At 40.6% G+C, this 18220-nt stretch overlaps 3 protein-coding genes across 3 annotated transcripts in view; all 3 read right to left on the reverse strand.

Moving 5' to 3' along the window:
- LOC118413653 overlaps positions 1-5490 on the reverse strand; it is a 5715-nt gene extending 225 nt beyond the window's left edge. The window contains exons 1-9 of the mRNA XM_035817181.1: positions 5150-5490; positions 4616-4669; positions 4137-4283; positions 3406-3546; positions 3141-3295; positions 2669-2834; positions 2166-2261; positions 873-986; positions 114-226 (exon numbers count right to left, since the gene is read on the reverse strand). Of these exons, the coding sequence (XP_035673074.1) occupies positions 114-226; positions 873-986; positions 2166-2261; positions 2669-2834; positions 3141-3295; positions 3406-3546; positions 4137-4283; positions 4616-4669; positions 5150-5468 (1305 nt within the window). The 5' untranslated portion in view covers positions 5469-5490. The remainder of the gene's footprint in view (positions 1-113; positions 227-872; positions 987-2165; positions 2262-2668; positions 2835-3140; positions 3296-3405; positions 3547-4136; positions 4284-4615; positions 4670-5149) is intronic.
- A 717-nt stretch (positions 5491-6207) lies between these two features.
- LOC118413654 lies at positions 6208-10828 on the reverse strand. Its single transcript, XM_035817182.1, has 3 exons — positions 10531-10828; positions 7419-7502; positions 6208-6668 (listed from the first exon to the last, which is right to left on the reverse strand). Exons 1-3 carry the CDS (start codon positions 10805-10807, stop codon positions 6208-6210), a joined length of 822 nt encoding a protein of 273 aa, XP_035673075.1. The 5' UTR covers positions 10808-10828.
- Positions 10829-12140: 1312 nt separating this feature from the next.
- Positions 12141-18220, reverse strand: part of LOC118413655 (antiviral innate immune response receptor RIG-I-like) — a 13930-nt gene continuing 7850 nt past the window's right edge. The window contains exons 12-24 of the mRNA XM_035817183.1: positions 18200-18217; positions 17841-17943; positions 17414-17672; positions 16996-17158; positions 16769-16861; positions 16327-16481; positions 15906-16041; positions 15390-15629; positions 14535-14702; positions 14286-14359; positions 13687-13853; positions 13247-13441; positions 12141-12764 (exon numbers count right to left, since the gene is read on the reverse strand). Of these exons, the coding sequence (XP_035673076.1) occupies positions 12551-12764; positions 13247-13441; positions 13687-13853; positions 14286-14359; positions 14535-14702; positions 15390-15629; positions 15906-16041; positions 16327-16481; positions 16769-16861; positions 16996-17158; positions 17414-17672; positions 17841-17943; positions 18200-18217 (1985 nt within the window). The 3' untranslated portion in view covers positions 12141-12550. The remainder of the gene's footprint in view (positions 12765-13246; positions 13442-13686; positions 13854-14285; positions 14360-14534; positions 14703-15389; positions 15630-15905; positions 16042-16326; positions 16482-16768; positions 16862-16995; positions 17159-17413; positions 17673-17840; positions 17944-18199; positions 18218-18220) is intronic.

Raw genomic sequence — 18220 nt, forward strand, 5'->3', positions numbered from 1 at the left:
TACGTATTGCGCAATATCCGAATCATAAAAAATCGAAGAAAATAACAAAACAGTGACGCAGTGAACGAACGCAGCAATGCCGCAAGCGTGCCGCACGTCAAGTGAGAGGGGGCCTTTAGTAGCGGGGCGAACGCCTCCAGAAGGGCCTTTCCCAGCTCGTCCGTGGCCGGGATGGGCTCTGACTTGGTGTCTGTGCCGTCTGTTCCTGGCAATACGTCAGCAGCATCTGTTTGAGAGTAAAATTTTCAGGAAACAACAGGTCAACTTTCTCTTATTTTATGTCGCAGTTAAATCAAATTTTAAACCAACTTGTGTGTGATCAAAGCTGTTGACACAGACATATGAAGTCACTTTCCACATCTCCCCTATTATCATGCTCGGACATTATATTTGTGATGTTGACGTTCCCACTATCATCGAATCCGACTTTACAGTTGTATGTTTGTGTTTGCAAGTTAAGTTTAGATGTGAAATTTGAAAATGAGACGTAAAATAAGCAACAGTTACGATAAACTACAAAACATGACTGCAAAAAAAGTTTTATTAATCTTTCCGCCGAATGGATTTTGTTAGTCAATTATAACTTCAACGTTATTGGCCCGTTAAACTGAATTTTAAGTGAAAGAAAGAATTCAAAGCAAAAATGTCGTCTATTGTTTTCCTGTAGTCGTCGGTGCTTGTCAGACAGCTTGATATTTTACTATTGGTAAAGTTTTCAAAAAGCAACATTGAGCAAAGGTGCTGTAATGATATGACAAGGTTCTGTGTTCGTAATCGTTAAATTATAGTCATCAAACAGTAAAGTCAGAAAAATGAAAATTCTTTTACAAAAGAGAGGCATCTATTGACTTTACACTTTGCTTTCATTTCACCTTCTTCCTCTTGCTTCTCAGCAACCTCTTCAAACCCGGTTTCTTCTCGTAGGGCGTCCAGACCAATTGATGTCAGCGCCTCCGCGACTGTTGTATCGTCTTCTGAGTCTGCAGCTGTAGTGCCATTGATCAAACAAATATCATATCAATGTATCAAATCAGATTAACAGAAGCAAAATTTGTTCAACATACTTTTGGAAGATTAAAGCGACAAAGTCCATGCTGTCTGAATCAAATGACGGCGCAATTGAAATTGGTGCTAGCTAAGCGTGCATTGTTTTTTAACATGTATTCCATGCAATTTCTATTTTTCAACTAATTATATTTCAGCCATACCATAGGAATGGTGAAATATATTGTATTCGTAATGTTTTTTTCTCCTGTCAAATCTTCAAATCGAATCATCTTCGTCGTTCCTGGACCAAATGACCTGAAATTTGGTACAAGGGTAGAGTGGGTCAATACCATTAGGCGTTTTTTTCCATGTTTTCATATTTTTCGTTAAAATGATTTTATTGGTTTTTTTGGCAATTTTTATGTATGTTTTGGCCCCCTGTACCCTGGTATTACAGCCGAATGACTTGAAATTTTGTACAGAGGTGCCTTGATTACATGCCTACATAGATTCAATAACAGTTTTGGCATAAGATACAACAAAATTCTTAATTTCGCGATTTTTTGACAGAAAAGGGACATTTTGGGCTCCTGTATGCTCGTTTTACAATCAAATAACCTGAAATTTGGTATAGGAGTGCCCTTCACATATGTGCACATGGATTCAATAACGACTTTGGCATACAGTACAACAAAATGCAAATTTTGCGATTTTTTTGCCATCTTTTGACAAAAATAGGACATTTTTGGCTCCTGTACCCTCGTTTTACATCCAAATGACCTGAAATTCGGTAAAGGGGTGCTCTAGATATTTATTCAAATGACTCATATATAATTTCGGACATGAACCGCTTAAAAATGATACATTTGAGGATTTTTCATGTCATTTTCCAATGGCCACAGGGGTCAACAACCTGGGGAGGGAGATGGCTGAAATATACTGTATTTGCTCTCAAGCAAATGTCGGCCTTTCTAGTTTGAACAATTTCCTTTCATTTTCTTTTTACAGTGTTTGTGGACGCGGCGGCCATGCAATAATAGCACTTGCTGATTTCGTTCATACGATGCTAGTCCAATGTCCATCTTAGCAGGATTTCAGTTAAACCTCTAAGTGGAGCTAGAGTAATATCAATAAGTGAAATGGAAAATAAGTGAATGGGTTATTGTGAATTTTCATACAGCCTGTAGAGTCTGATTCGTCGCCATCTTTATGTTCGTCGTCCTTCTCTCTGTCATCCTTGTCGCCAGGATAGATGCCCGGGAGAACCTCCTCTTCTGTTCATGTAAATCAATGATAAGTTCTATTTGACATGTTGACAGGCTGTAATCATTTCAAATCCAACTTTACGGGGCTTTGTGCCACTAAGAAAATTCAATATATTTGGGAATTATAGTCATTGTGCCCTTATTCTAATGGGATTGTACTAGTCCAATGGTGTCTGCAGCAATCTCTTTCTTTCATGTTGAATACAAATCAGGCCCTTGAAACTCCGGCGGTGCAGTCTTTGTTCGCTTTAGCGCATTCTGTGATCAGGCAATATGTACTGCAGCGTTACAAGCTCGTATGACTAACAGTGCGATGTATTGTGCTAATTGGCAAAAGGGGGAGTTCAATACACCTGATAAACAGGAACATTAAGGACCAAAATCTCCCTAGTGCTCAGCTTTTGAAAATCCCTTACCTGTCTTTATGTCTTCCAGCTCATCAGCAAGGCCGTCGTGCTTGCTCCTCCTCAGCCCTTCCAGGAACTGTGTGTACCAACCGGGTCCGCATCGAGTCACACGGTCGATGAGAGTGATTAGGGCACGGGAGTTGCCATAGAAACGGTTTTCTGTTTCGACTTGTTCCTATAAAGAAACACACTTTGAAATCAAGCACAACTTAACTTTTCTTTCATTTGAAAAATTTACTGAATAATTTTGCAACACTGGGACAAAACAACGATCACGTTGATCATTCCGTCCGTAAAATCTGCATGTAGACATATGTAGCTCCATAACTGTGAAGTATATGTGAAAGTGAAATATAGGGACAAAAGTGAAAGTACTTTTGACTAGAATAAATGCATTACTGTTACTAGCTACATCTGCATGTACTGAATACAAACATGTCAACAAGAAAATTCGATGCTGTGTAAACGCTAGTCTTCCTACCTTGTCCTGATCTGACAGACAGGGAAGGTGTGGCAACATCTCCATAGCAACGGCCACCTGCAATTGCGGTGCCCACAGCTGTAGGAGGCGCTTGAGGGGAGTGAAATTCTTGGTTGTCTCTCGGCCCTCCATGATAGTCTTTATATGACTGTAGCCTGTTGAGTACAAAACCTTCAGGGTAATTTGTCAGGCATAAGAATCACTTGAAATAAACGTTCCCAATTGGCCTTTGCTTGCATTTACTAATAGAAACCATAGCGTTTACCTGAGTTGTCCAGGGAATTTAGAAATGCCTGAAACCATCCCGGCTGCTCGCACGTCTGTAGTTTCACCAGAAGTGTCTGCATTCCCTCAGCTGGTCCCTTGTTTCTCTCGTCAGCAATGATGGTTCTGACAATCCCCAAACCTAAACAACAGCAAAAAGGCAGTATAGCTTATAGAGAATAAATTGTCTTTGTTTTCCTGCTTTGGTTGAGAAGCATTATTAACTTGAGCACTAGTACTAGTATCTAGATATTACTTGATGAATGCAGTTCTTGGCATGCTTTTCTATTCATATTTTCAACACAATGGATTGCATACATCTTCAATGCATCAATATAGTCCATACCATTGTTTTTCAAAGCTGGTGAAACTAACGTTTTCGTAAATGATCTAGCGAAATGCTAGGCTTTTTACAAAAGTCACCTTTCACATCTCTATCCGATAATGATGTTTGTTTTGATTTAAAAGTCTTTATCGCGATACATTAATTTTGGAGATATACATATCAGTGCTTGCATGAATATATTATCCTTATGAAGGCTGAATTGGGTTTAAAACGTGATTTTCATTCGTAAGGCATAGATTAGATTCGAACCTTTTTATTATATGTTCTAGATCCCAGCATCGAATCTACTTATATGATAAAAGCATTGTCCATAATCCATTAAAATAATAGGCTTGGCGTGCGGGCAAAATTTGTTGAACTACTCAGACTCATACAGAAAATCTTACCGTTGTGAAAGTAGCCCATCAGATGGACGACGATGTTGCCAGGAATGACGGTCTCCTTCAGTAGCGGGGCGAACGCCTCCAGAAGGGCCTTTCCCAGCTCGTCCCCGGTCTGAATGTGATCTGACGTGGTGTCTGTGCCGACTGTGCCTGTTGAAAAAATAGAAATGGATAAACATTTAAAAAAAACGTCTTGAATTTGAATCTTGAATGATCCTGTCATAATGTCAGTCTACAACAGGACATCTCTTGCATATATTTTACTTTTCCTCGGTTAGTTCCTAGAAGTAATTTCTATTTGATCAGTCTGTAAGGTTTCTTTCTTTACAAAGTCATCTATAACCGAATGAAGCATACTATTTGTACAGTACCGAAATTTAGTATTTTGTTTTCCCGTTCACGTGGCTTGCCTGAACCATAAATGCTTTCCTATGGGAAGATGTCCCCACGAAAAGTCATGGTAAACAGTAAATTTCACTTACTTGCTGCTATGCTGTTGTTCCAAGGATTACTGTTGGCGTCCATGCTTTCATCATCTGAAAAAGACACATGGGAAACATGTGATGTTCTTTACTAGTTACTTACTAGTTAATTACGAATGATTCATATCTCAAAGAAAAAGTTAATATTGTACCCAATGATCAGTAAAAAAAAACTGGCCTTACCTAAGCTAGAGTATCAAAATCTGATACAATGCTCGTGTCGGGGCCGGCAAGGGAAAAACTATTTTGATACAGTGTCATTTTAATAAAACCCAACTTTAGGAATATAAGCTACTTACAAATTATATCTGATAGCTAATGGGCTGAATAAAGTATCCTAAGTATCATGTCGCAAAAGCTATTCAGAGTGCCGTATATACGCATTTAGCTATTCTCTGAGCCGAGATTGGGTCGCTCCCGACATTTCCTGATCATGATTGTTAACAGCCTTTATCCAAATTGAATTATGCAGATGAATTTCCATTCGTGCATTGTTAATGCTTTATTAACATCAAACAGAAATAACAGACTTACCTGCTGATTTCTTTGTGTCCTCTACAAGGGCCATCCTGTTTTCAAGCCTGAGGATTCGTGATTCAATTATAGCAAACCGTTCCTCCTCTTCAATGTTTTCTACAGATTCTTGCCTTTCTTTCCATTCATTCCCCCTTTGCTCATTGTTTTTCTGTGGTTGATCCTGCAATGATTCTCTTTTTTCTGACAGATACCTCACTTGAATTGCCACACTGTCGCTTTCAGCAGCCTGTTCAGCAGCTTGGTGCTTGCCTACGTCCAGTTTTGCCATCAGCTGACGACCTTTCTGAGCACTTCGTTGCTGCGGTGGTGTGGACATTTCCTGGGTCACATTGTCTGAAATTGAAACATTTTTAAAATCATTTTACTAATCACTGACCGATAGGTAACAGCTTATTCTTCTTGCAAATGCGGAACAGAGTTTACCTGTTTCCCCTTCTTTTCATTACAGATGTAATTACTATGGCCATATCGCCATGGTTTGCCAGAAGGTGCGAAATTTCTCTTATTTGTTTGCATGTAATTGTGTGATTATTCTACAACTGTTACAATAGGTGAAGTCATAACTAAGTCATAACTAAGTGCACTAGCTTGATTTTTGCTGTGGTTCTGACTATTGAAGAAGCCACACAAGGCGAAACTAGTCTGAAGTTGGGCTTGAACAGAGTTCTACGTGGGAACTATGAGGTTACAGCGTCTTTTCTGAAGATGTGCCGTGAGTGTATACGGTTAGCTTGAGGTTGCCCACTACCATTTGCTCGCTTGGTAGCTTACTTTGATAGTAAATGTTTTACCTCAACATTGTACTTTGATGTAATTCCTACACGGGAATAATGATGAAGGTTACTAATAGCTAAAACAGTCTGCTTTACTGACCTGAATGGCACTGAGCTGACAGCAAAGTCTGAACAATTGCATGTGTTATCCTAAAATAAGGTAAATTTATCAAGATGACTCTTTACATGTAAGTCAATTGACTTACCTTTTCCTAATAGATATGTAGACATTGTTCTTTGATCTAAGTACTAAAGAGAAAAAATAACGAATGTAAAATTGTCTTACTCACCTGGATGGCACTGATCTGACAGTAACTGCACGATTTCGATGGCAACATCTGTGATGTCTTCTGCAATGTTGTCATACTGGATACGGTGAGCGAGGGTCTTCTTCAACAAGGGGAACCGGCTCCCGACCTTTCTGCTGAAGGCTTCAAAGTTGTCTGTGTTCTGATCCAGCCAAATTGGGTAGAATTTCTTCTGATGAAACAAAGACTTTTCATACTCTAGTCTAGGCCAGTACTTATCCAGCAGGTGATTACTTATAACAATAGTAACCAGCTTCAAAATCTCACTTGCAAGCGTGGACATGATTTTCTCTGAAATGTTTTCTCCTGTGCTAATTGACACCTCATCAAAGAAGATCTCCTCATCAGATAGGTTTTGACCCCGGAGAGCTTTGTGAAGTGGTCGGACAAATGGCTTCTTGTCCTCACCAGCGTGGATGATGAACAGGATAGGTCCTGTCCAGAGGAGAGTAATACACCAAATATTACCACACTAAATGAGTAGAAAGGCCACAGCAAGAAAATTAACGGATGAAACCAGCGCGCTCATTTCCTCTACGGGGATGGTCATATAGACCAAAATAGGCAAACATGGTGTGTTGTAGCCTAATAATCATACTTGTAGAAGTGACACTAGGGAGGTAGCCATGACTATAGTAGCTGAAGTGAAACTTGTTGGATAGTTGCCACCAATAGTTGCCACCAATATGGAAGCCATGAAGGTAGTTGCCAGCTTGGCAAGTGATACCAGTGTACCACTCTAGTGTAACTTTTTCACTTCTTTGTTACAGGAATGAATGCCTTGTTAGTTGTGATGCCACGTTTTGTCACTTCAAATCTTGTTACGACATTTATGCTGTCTATTTTGAAAATTTATCCATTTTTTTTACCATCATGATTTTCTTTCGCGCTATCCAATTATTTTGGCACTCTGCATAGGATGTCATCCATAAAATGTACTTGCTGTGGCCTAAGTGAGGGAGGCGTGGGGAGGGAGGCTTGGAGTGGCAGACAGGGATAGATGGAAAGAGGGAGTGGTGTAGGGAGAAAAATGAACCTTTTATGGTCACTGAGGTTATTTTTAGCTCTCATACATGTAATTATCCAGTTCTTTTGTCAATGGTGTTCAAAGCAATAAACATGTATGGTAGTTGATTTAACGAAAATGTCACCATTGGGAAACGATAGATATTTAAAGAATAGTACCTTTTCTGGTGGATGTTTGCATTGCTGAGCATGCTGGCAAGGTCCTACTTTGACTACGACTTGTACTTGTAGATGGTATAGTGGCTGGAGCGGGAACAAAGCTTATTAGGCTGACCTGAGATTTATGATTGATAAATTATTGATTACTAGAGCTCCACGAACACATATCTTTGCCAAATAACCTAGGTTTGTTATGTAGAATGATGTTTGATTTATATAAATGTGTTACTCATTTTATTCCATATGCCTGGAGTTGGTCTATAAAATTTCGCCATTAATCATGCAAATTAGATCCCAATTTACATAATTAATATCAAATTGTATCCCTCTTTCTCAGTTATATACGTGACTACTTTGAAAGTCCAGCAGTGGATTTATTAACTTTTTCATTAATTACACAAATTAGCTGTTGATTTATATCTCGTTAAGTACGTTTTCACTTACGCTATCTACAAACCAAATATCATGACGATCCCTCAATACGTTCATATTTGAGGTCTTCATTTGCATAATTGATAACTATCATCATTTCTCTCTTTCTCAGCCACATATGCGACAAGTTTGCAAGCTCTATCATAGAATGCAGTGGATTCATAAACTTTCCTCATTAATTATGCAAATTAGCTGTTGATTGGAATAATTAGTATTTCATTATGTTAGTCATCACTCATTCTATCTACATACCAAAAATCATGATGATCCGTCAACACGTTCTCGAGTTATTCTCGCCCGAAGATTGAAAGAAAACCGACGCCTGCAGTTCCAAAAGTTGCTAGGGGGCTCAAACTCACAGCACTTACTCTCTGCCCTAAGGGCTATCTACCACTCAAAAATCATGACCATAGCATCTCCAAAACATGAGATATCAAAAATTGAGGTTCTGCTGCAGTACCTTAGCAAGCCGCTAGGAGGTCCATTATCAAACTTGACCTTCGTTTTCCCGACCCCTACCCACCTACCAAATATCACCAGTATCCATCGAATTCTCGAGTTATACTGTTTACAGACAGACAGAAAGACGTACATACAAGCCTACCTAAACATAACCTTAGCCATTCTGGCAAAGGTAACTAATTCAATTTGAGACAAAGTCAGTGACACCTCTCTCGGCTTATTCGGACACATTTGCCAAATTAGTGTGAAAATCTGAATTCTTATCCAAGGGGTGCCACCAGATCAGCGGTAATTGGACATTTTGCATGTGAAAGAATAGACTTTGAGGGCGTTCCCTCGCTAGAAATCTACTGGATGAGTTTCAGTAACATTCCCCCCACCCTGTCTGAATAGGGTTAAAGCAAACAAAACAAAACATGATAATCAGTCATCATGAAAGGGATAAACTTACAAGGACAAATAAGTGTGGCAATAGAAATTATTGTCATGGCGACGGTTTTGTTGTTTTGATTGTTGTTGTAGTTTTCTATCCATTCGCCTGTCTACATGTATGGTGATTGTCGAAGTCTTAGCAAAGAAAGCTATTTTCTCATAGATTATGTAAATGGACGTTATTTGCATCATTTATGTCTGATAATTTAACTTACTGTAGCTGCCAAATGTAACAAGATTGAGATTGTTCTTATTTTACACTGTGATATTGTGACGATTTCTCATTCATTTTTCGTCGCTATGACGTCAATACGACTGTCCACATTTAATAAAGTGGCCATACGCGTGGCTGTCCTCAAACACGATACCCCAATTTAACGTCCTATCCGAGGGGAGGCCCTAATAACCGACACTAGGTACTCATTTTCACCTGAGTGAGGTGTGGAAAGAGCACGAGATCGGTAGCACATCAAGGGATTCGAACCAAGAACCCCTGAATTATGAATCAAAAACCCTGTCGATTGCGCGACCCAACACATACAATTTATGTCTACAGATATTTCTCTCTTTTTCAGTTACATGTCTCATATGTATGAGTGTACCATCATGAAATGCAGTGGATTCATAAACTGCCCTCATTGATTATGCAAATTAGCCCCTGATATGCGTGATTAGTATTCGATTATGTAAGGCATCTTCAAAGCTATCTGCATTCCAAGTATCATGACTATCCGTTAATCCTTTCCCGAGTTGAAACCCCTCCAAACGGACGATGTTAGTACGCAGGCGCGGAAAAATTCATGTAAATTCCATGTTTTATTGTCAATCGGACATATACCATACTGTTAGGCTAGCTCTAGAGGCGTTGCCAAAAACAGACGTACTTTAGCACTGCCCGCGGCCATGTTTTTCTTCGTTCGCCATCTTTGTTTTGCGGTGTCACGAAATACCTTACAGTGTCTTAAGCTTGACATGGGCCCTGACATGGTCAGCCTGCTAATGTTAACACTACTTGAGATAGTAAGTAATGCCATGTCTGACATGGAAATGTGAAAAGTTGAGTAGTTCCAAGTAACATTAATATCCTGCCTTTTCCCCCAGACGTAAGGTCTAGCCACCGGCCATAAACACTTGATAATCTACGTCGTTCGGCCCACGCTCATTCTCTGGTTTAATCGATGGTTTTGCGAATCGCCGCCAGGCCTCATGAAACCATGTGTACTCCTTGTGCTTGATGTAAAGTCTTTATCATTTCCTGAACCATGCCTCAGAACATTATCTGGACATCCTACAAGGGTGATATTTTTTTGCATTATATACCATGCCGCGCATTTCTTCCAATTTTCTTCACGGTGTACGATAAATAATGCTTGGGTTAACATATTCAGATTGTATTAAGCAAACACAACACCTGACACGAAAAATGCACCATCCCTGAACTTTGACCCCCACTGGTGTAGTTAAACGTAAATAATTGTTTTACCTCGTCATTGGCATGGCGACCTGGTTTGTATATAGACATTCTGTCGGTGTATCAATCTCTGTAAAAAGACCTTTCTTGTTCCTTTTTAGCAAGGTACAGGTCACAACAACGACAAGTATGTAAAATTATCATAGATCTAGTCAAACACAGAAGTTCGACTGATAAAACAAGAATAATTGTGACTTTCAGGTTAGTTAATCTGTAAATAAATTGACCTCCTTTCGTCTCTGTTCCCATATAATGCAATCAATCGCAATCATATGATTGTACAGGCAGAATCGTATACAAATCAAGATGACTTACTTGCGTCACCTTCTTCTTGCAGCAAGTCTGCCAGATGGGGATAGGTCTCCTGCAGTACTTTACAAAACACGGGGAATGCAGTCCGGCCTCGGGTCTTCAAAAGGCAGATAAGTTCATCCACTCGCTCTCCCTGTGTTTCCTTACTATAGATGTCCATTCCCATGGGCGGAAGCAGAATGCATCGTTCGATCAATTGGGGGATTACGTACTTCACCCTCAAATCTCGTCTGATATCAGGAAGTCTTCTCTGCAGAATATCCCGGTGCTTGGACTCCATTTGCCACCTGTCGGTTCAGGCTACGATTTCAAATTTCACAACTGGGATTTCATGGGGTTTTACGGATCACCGGTGAGTACCTGCCCTACCATGAAGGCTAGGTCTTGGCTATTACAAGTTACAAAGGTCACAAAGTTTTACGACAAAGCAAATTAGTTTCGGTGAGCTGCACCCGAAACCGTCGCTTCGACGACATGAACACAACTGCTGTCGGTTTTCCAACAGACACTAGGGACTTCTCAAACACCCTAAAGACTTAATGACCAATTGAACCACACCTATGCCCGCCAAACACAATAAGAACCCTGTCGTGTCGACAAGTTAGAAACTAACAATTCGTACTGACCGAGAGAAGTCGCCATGACAGTTTACTTGCTTCCGGGTTGACGTCACGACAGGTAGGTGGGTATTGGCGCGCGGTGTAAACAGCCGCGTACTCGTGATGATATCACATTTACGACTACTTCATCCGGCATTTCCCGATATCAGCCAACACGTATCAATATACTAATATTCACCGATATTCATATGTACTGTATAATGGTGATGCCCATGTAATTTTATATATTGACGAGGCCTGTCTCGTTCTTATGACATATTCTCGTGTTGACATGATCCTTCTGACGCCAGCCTTGACCCCCTATCCGGATCATTCCATTTTGAAGGAAAATGGGTGAGGATAGGTTAGTAGGCTGCCCGGTGTGCTTTGAATGAACTTGTGCGGTTTTGTGAGTACTTCTTGAAAGTGTATCGTCAATTCAGGTTATTAGACTAATACTTGAGGCTTCTACTTGCCCTTCGGATTTAATTGTTAGACTAAATAAAGCCAAAATATGGAGAACAATTGAGATTCGTTCTGAAACTTAGCTTTTAGTCTCCCTCCCGATAACAGGTACTCGTAAACATTTATTTAATATCTCGAAAAAGTTCTGCTCGAAAAGGACAAAGGGTGCACAACTCGGCACTATGGCCAAGGATGTGATATGTGATAAATTGTCGGTATGATGTAGCCAATAGTAACATAATAAAAATAAAATGATAAACACATTCATGTCTACCAAAAGCATTCTTCATGATAATCCTTGTTTATTTGAGGTAGGTATGTCAACACTGATCTCCTTATGATATATTGGGGATGCAAGGCGTGTCATACCTGTTTCGTTTCTACACATTTCTAATGTTTCATTCATTCTTCTGGATAGCAGTGAACGAACGTTTTTTAATCAATAGTAATCTTTCATTCCAATAAAGTTGTGACATATTTGTAAGTTCCCTGTACATGTATATCCACTCATCATGCCACAAAAGCCATTAAACGAAGCTACTCTGGAAATATCAACATTTAAGATTTTATTAAGTGCGTGAAATATCGCATTCATATAATAAGCGGCTTGCCTACATTGTTCCAGCAGCAATGTTAGTGCCTTTCAATTATACATAACATATTCGTATATATCTATGAAACAGCCTAAATTTACGATATTTAATTTACATATATAATACCACAATCAGTTACCACATACCACAATACCGTCGGAAAATACTTCTAAAACGACAGACTCACAATCAGCAGTAAACGCAGTAAAAGCTTGCAGCAAAGGCAATACACTATTATCATACAAACATCTTACATATCACCTTACTTATCTTCATTCAGAGTTATGCATCTGAAATAACTTGACTTTACAGATTAAAATTGGGGAATGCAGACGGCAGGGGTAACGTTGCTGAAGAGATAATGTATCAGTCGAACATTGGCTCATCTTCCTCCTCCTCTTCCGGCGTCCCCAGCATCCCGGAAATGTCGTCAGGGGTGATGTCCTCGACGTCAAAGGGTGCGTTTTTCCACTTCCGGCAGGTCAGCCTCGATCCGTCCGGTTTCTCCAGGACGAAAGACTCGATCTTCAGGGTGGGAAAGCTGTACACCATCTGTATTCCCCAGTCTTGTCTGCAGTTCCTGTGAAGGAATAAGTACAACACGTTATTCATTCACAACAACGAGGTGGAGTATTGTTTCGCGGGTGTCTATCCGTCTATCTCAGATAGGTGTGGAAGGGGGCCTTCGTTCGACGGTACGGACTTATTGAGAATTGTTAAGATGCAGCATGTAAGACTTCCTGAGAGGCACAATTGCTGTCAGACAGTTGGAGACTGTGGCTATATGTGGTTAATCAAAATTGTATGCTAGTATGTCTAGTATGCTATCTGCTCCCCGAGGATAAAGTTGTGGGGCTGTGTTTTCTTTGTGATACAGGAAAGGTAGCAAAGCAGTAAGGGTAAGGATTGGAAGTCTGATATCTCTGATTGCCTTGTTACTGCTCGACACATAGTTTGAATAGTTCTGTAATAGTTTTTTTTATGGGGGGTAGTGTAAGAAGTCTGCTGCTCTTCGCACAGTTTGATACTCTAATATTCATCGTACCTGGTAATGACTCTTACCTGCAGTATACTTTTCCGTTCATTTCCCAGTCGTCAATCTTCTTGGGTGGGTGGGGTTTGATGTTGATCCGCTGGGGAAAAGTTTTGTCCACCACCACGTGGTGATTCTCCTTGATCCGGCGGAAGTCGCTAACATTGCAGGCAAACTCCTTGCACTTCACACACAGCAGCTTCATCCCCTTTCCACGGATTTCCCTGTATCGAAAAGAAATCGAATTCTACAGGTTACTCTATGTATCTGTACTGCTATCCATAATACACAGTTGCCAAAATGTTTGGGTACTTCACTGACTGTGACACGTGCTGTGGACATGTGTATAGTTAAAATCTACGCAAAGAAATCATCGTCAATGAAAATTTGAAACAGTGGAAATACTCAATAGAAGCAAAAGCAGAAATTAGTCTTCTAGTAAAGATGATAACTATACTGTGTCACCTACTTGGTTTTCCTCTGCATTTCTTTTAGCGCCTGCGCCAGATCTCTCTCCTTCTTGGACTCTTCCTGCAGACGTCGGACCTGCTTCATGAAGTCTTCATGTTTCTCCCTCTGCATGTGCCACACCTGCAGCATGGCCTTCTCCATCAGCTTCTCTCGAATGGTGTTCAACTGGAAATAAAAAATTGGGTATATTGGAATTGCAGAAAAGGCGAAAGATGGTTAACGTTACGGGAGTATTCAGAGCTAAATCATCTACTAGTATTCTTGTGAAATATCACTTCCAACTCCTCATATCATAATGCTCAGCTTAGATTAATTTTTGCACTACTTTTACACATTCTTTCCCAGACAAAACATCATCAAAGAAGTAAACGTAACTCTTGTAGACAATTGCAGCATGTTTTTAGACTCCCTGCATCCTATGATCCAATTACTGAGAAAAATTTAGGTGAGTCCAATTTTTTTGTTGGATATTACAGTTAAACTATTTAAAATTACTTCTGGCAACACAGATGAACTTTCAAGTTATGTTTTTTAGTCGTTGCAGTATGTTTATAGCTTAAAGAAAGACGGTTGATAATTCAAGCTAAATGTTGTTACCTTTTCCTTCAGGACATTTCCACCTTCCCGTCCAGCGATCAGCACGGACTTGCTGCCCTCAGCACGGCCACGTCCTGTACAAAGGAAAATAGACGTGATTATCAGTTTTATGTTATTTCGTTCGAAAATACATCGATATTCTGATCAATGATACAAATGTTTACTAGTCTATTGTTTATAGCAGTCGTTTGTCATTGTTTTGATGTTGGAAAAATGTTTGTGTATGAACATGTGGCTATGTGAAATTACCTCTGGTCTGCACCTTGCCTATCTCGTTGCCCACATAGTCATAGCGGAACACGAAGTTGCACTTGGCGATGTCTATGCCTTCCTCTGCCACAGATGTGGAGATGACAATCTTGTGGCCTCCAGTCGTGAACAGCTCCAGCAGCTCCACCTGCTGGTTTTGGGTCATGCCTGCAATGAACAGCTAGGTATCATGTGCTCAAGCCTCGAGCTCAACTATGATGGAAAAGTATAACCTCCACACACACACGTCACTTCTGTAATTTCTGACAGACTGGCTTACAAGAGAGGAATGCATTCCTTGTCTGTGAAGAAGATTGATTTACACTTTTTCCCTTTGATTGAATAGGTACATGGCAACTTTTGAACAATACGCCAAATAAATGGCACCCAGCTTACAGATCTTCAATAGTATACCAACACGCCCAACATATAATTTAACCCTGGTTATGTAAGGGTTAGGGTTTGGTGTTGGTGTTGGGTTTGGAGTTGGGGTTAGGGTTTTGGTTAGGGTTAGGGGTTAGGATTTGTGGTTTGGGTTAGGGGTTTGGGTTGGGGTTGGGGTTAGGGGTTGGGGTTAGGGTTAGGGTTAGGGTTTTAATACTGTGTAACGTAAGGATTGTTGCCCGTAGAGTCTACCTTACAAGAAGTCGATGTGATTTTGATCCTCAAACAGAATTCATAATGTTTAGCTTTACCTTCCGACAAATGTCTGAAATGGATAGAGCACATATCCTGAAATAGAAAAAATGTGAACGCGGAACCTCATCGACATACTCAGTGTCATGTGGCTAGTCATGTGAAGAGATTAACAGCACATGCAGCTGAAATTAATGCATGTATTCGAAGAGTTATCACCTCCTGTGCTCTCACTGGCTCCAGCGCCTACGAGTCTTCCCGGGTTGAGCTTACGGAGGGCCTGGTCCTCCTGCATCCAAGTGAGCAGGGCGATGGTGAGAGCTCGGGTCTTACAGAACAGCAGGCAGCGGGAGTCTGGCGTCTCTGCGTACGCCTGGAGGATCATGTACTTCAGCTGGTCCAGCTTCGGGTTGGAGTACTTCGGATCTGCGGCACATTCCTGAAGCCTCTCTTTTGCCTCTGTCAATGATAATACAAGTACCCGTCAGATTTGAATGACAATTGGGCATATTTTGCAAATCGTTGTCGAGGACATCATTTGATGCATACTTGAGAAGCTTGGCTCGACTTAGTTCCTCTCCTCGACAAATCACTGCAGCTGACTTACACTGGAAAGATGAAAATGTATTTTATCAAATGCATGGTGTCTTCTAAGTCTACAATACTATTTTTCATATTTGTAATAGAATTATCATTGATTTGTTTACACAAAACCACAAATGTGGCATAACGTACCTGTGAAGTGCTTCACCAGATCTACATCGGTGCCGTCAAAGCCTTCTTTTTGCAGACCAGTCACGAATTTCTCAAGGTACTGCAGAGCATCTTTGGTCCGGGCGTCAGCGTTGATGGCGAGGGCATCAAAGTACTTCTGCAGTGATTATAACGTACAGTACGTTTAGTTTTCTTTATATTTGATGTACGTAAGATTTGAGAGGGGTCAAGAGTATGTCTGTACGGAAATTCAAATCGTTGTCTATTTGGCCAGTTACAATTGAAAGTCCAGGGTCAATATCTTATCTTTTTTTTATTAACATTTTCTTATTGTAAGTTTCTGTAATAGATGTCTACAATGAAAATGCGAAAACTACTGCCACGTTTGCTTATTTGCTGGTTCAATGCAATGATTCTATAAAATTCAAATGGCAAAACTTACTCTGAGGTGTGTTGTAGCGGCGTGGATGGCTCGGCTGACTTTCTTATCCCTGAGTGTTGCACCCTTCCTAGCTAGGGTCACCACCCACTGTTCATACGCCTGTTTCTCTCTTTGGCTGGGTGGCTTCAGGTCTGCTGTTGTCAAATGCTTCGATGCTGTGGAAAAAAGAGAAATATAATTGTGGACCACGCCATCATACAACAATCAGCAATCAAGAACACGCCAAGAATGGTCAACGAATCCCCAAAGAAAAGGATCACTGCTCCTTTGTTATGTATCCAATAATCCTATATGTATATAGAATTTAACTATCTATATCTATGTCATATTTCGTCTTTTTTTTACATAAATGCCTGGAATCTATTTCAAGGTCTTTGAAAGAAAATAACAGTATCAATTCTATTGATAGCCATTGCAAAGGCAGAAAGCGAGTCTATCTCACCTTCTATAGCCAGAGTCTTCTCAATGTCCTCCATGATCATGTTTATCATATCTGCAAACGGGTCTTCACTTCGTCCACTTACAGGCTTCACTTCTGCAAAATAAAAGTGATGGTGAAGTACCTTCCAGCATTGTCAGCTACAGAAATGACAGATTACACTGTTACAGTAGAAGCTACAAATTGAATCGACAGTGGAATGGTACACATGACATAAGAGATATCTCTACCTTCGTCAGGTTTCTGGTTGTATTTCTGCAGCTCCTCTTTGTGCTCCACAACCTGAGAAATCCACTCTGCGTCCAGGTTGGCGCACGCCCTCAGGATATGTTCCACGGCTTCCTTCTGACCCTTCGCCTTCCCCACACCCAGAGAGGCAGTCAGGCCGATGATCTACCAAATTGAAAATAGTACTTGCAATGGACTATTTCAATTGTTGATACTATGAGTCATGTAAGCGCGCATATGTCTTGTATATGGAGAAATGTTTATCAGTGAACATTATTGCATGTTTGAGGATGTAGTATTTGTTTCAAATGTGACTTCTTGAATATATGTAATACATAGGTAATGACTGTTGTCAAACATCCTCAGTGCTACTACTGGATTTGTATTGTAAAGTCTACCATCTCTAGTTATAATACTCACCTGTGGCAGACTGATGCTGCTCTTCCTCTCCACCTTCTGCTTGATGTACCTGGTCATGATGGCGTTGCACGGATCGTTCTTCTGGCAGTGGTGATACTCGTCAAAGATCAGCATGGAGAACGTGTCCAGCGTGATTAGCTCGTCCCTCAGAGCGTTCTCCAACACCTGGGCTGTCAGGATGATGACGTCGTAATCGGGGAGAGTCTCCCCAACCGGAATGTCGGCTGTAGTTTCTCCACTAAGGGGCAAAATGTCGTACCTGGATAAAACAAAAGAAAACTTGAAAGAGAGAGAAATTAAACGATCGTCTACGATACCACCAAAAGCGCAATCGCCTTACAAGCACACAAATTGTTAAGTACATGTCTGGACAACGATGGATGGCAGTAAAAATTGGCTTTGTCTATCATAGGCTAGTCGAACTCACTTGGGACTCAGGTATTCCCGGAACGCATTGTACTGCTGTTCCACCAGAGGCACCTTGTTGACCAGGAACACCACACGCCGCCTTGCCTCCACACCTGCTCCAACTTTTGGAACATATAAATAGACTCATTCTCGGTTAATTGGATTTCCCGTAAATGATACCGAAAGTGTTAAAATAATTCTTGAATTGCAAAGAAAATAGAAGATGGGGAGCCGGGAGAAAGTACCGAAGTGGGCAAATTGAAAAAATTTGATCGAAGGTATGGTATCGGAGGTTACAACGTACTCCTTCTTACACTTTCCTCCCTTCTCCTTACCACCACCGTTATTGAATAGAACTACACTAAATGGAGTAATTACCAATGGTGGCAGCACCTTCTA

The sequence above is a fragment of the Branchiostoma floridae genome, chromosome 4 (genome assembly GCF_000003815.2).
Source record: "Branchiostoma floridae strain S238N-H82 chromosome 4, Bfl_VNyyK, whole genome shotgun sequence".
Taxonomy (NCBI): Eukaryota; Metazoa; Chordata; class Leptocardii; order Amphioxiformes; family Branchiostomatidae; genus Branchiostoma; species Branchiostoma floridae.

Bases quoted from the DNA above. Each gene is read 5' to 3' on its own strand.
- LOC118413654 (XM_035817182.1), bottom strand. From the start codon at position 10,807: ATGGAGTCCAAGCACCGGGATATTCTGCAGAGAAGACTTCCTGATATC. The intron at 7,503-10,530 runs GTAAGTCATCTT...TTCCCGCTCCAG, and splicing joins GCAAGAAGAAGGTGACGCAA to CCACTATACCATCTACAAGT. The intron at 6,669-7,418 runs GTACTATTCTTT...TCCTCTGGACAG, and splicing joins GCAAACATCCACCAGAAAAG to GACCTATCCTGTTCATCATC.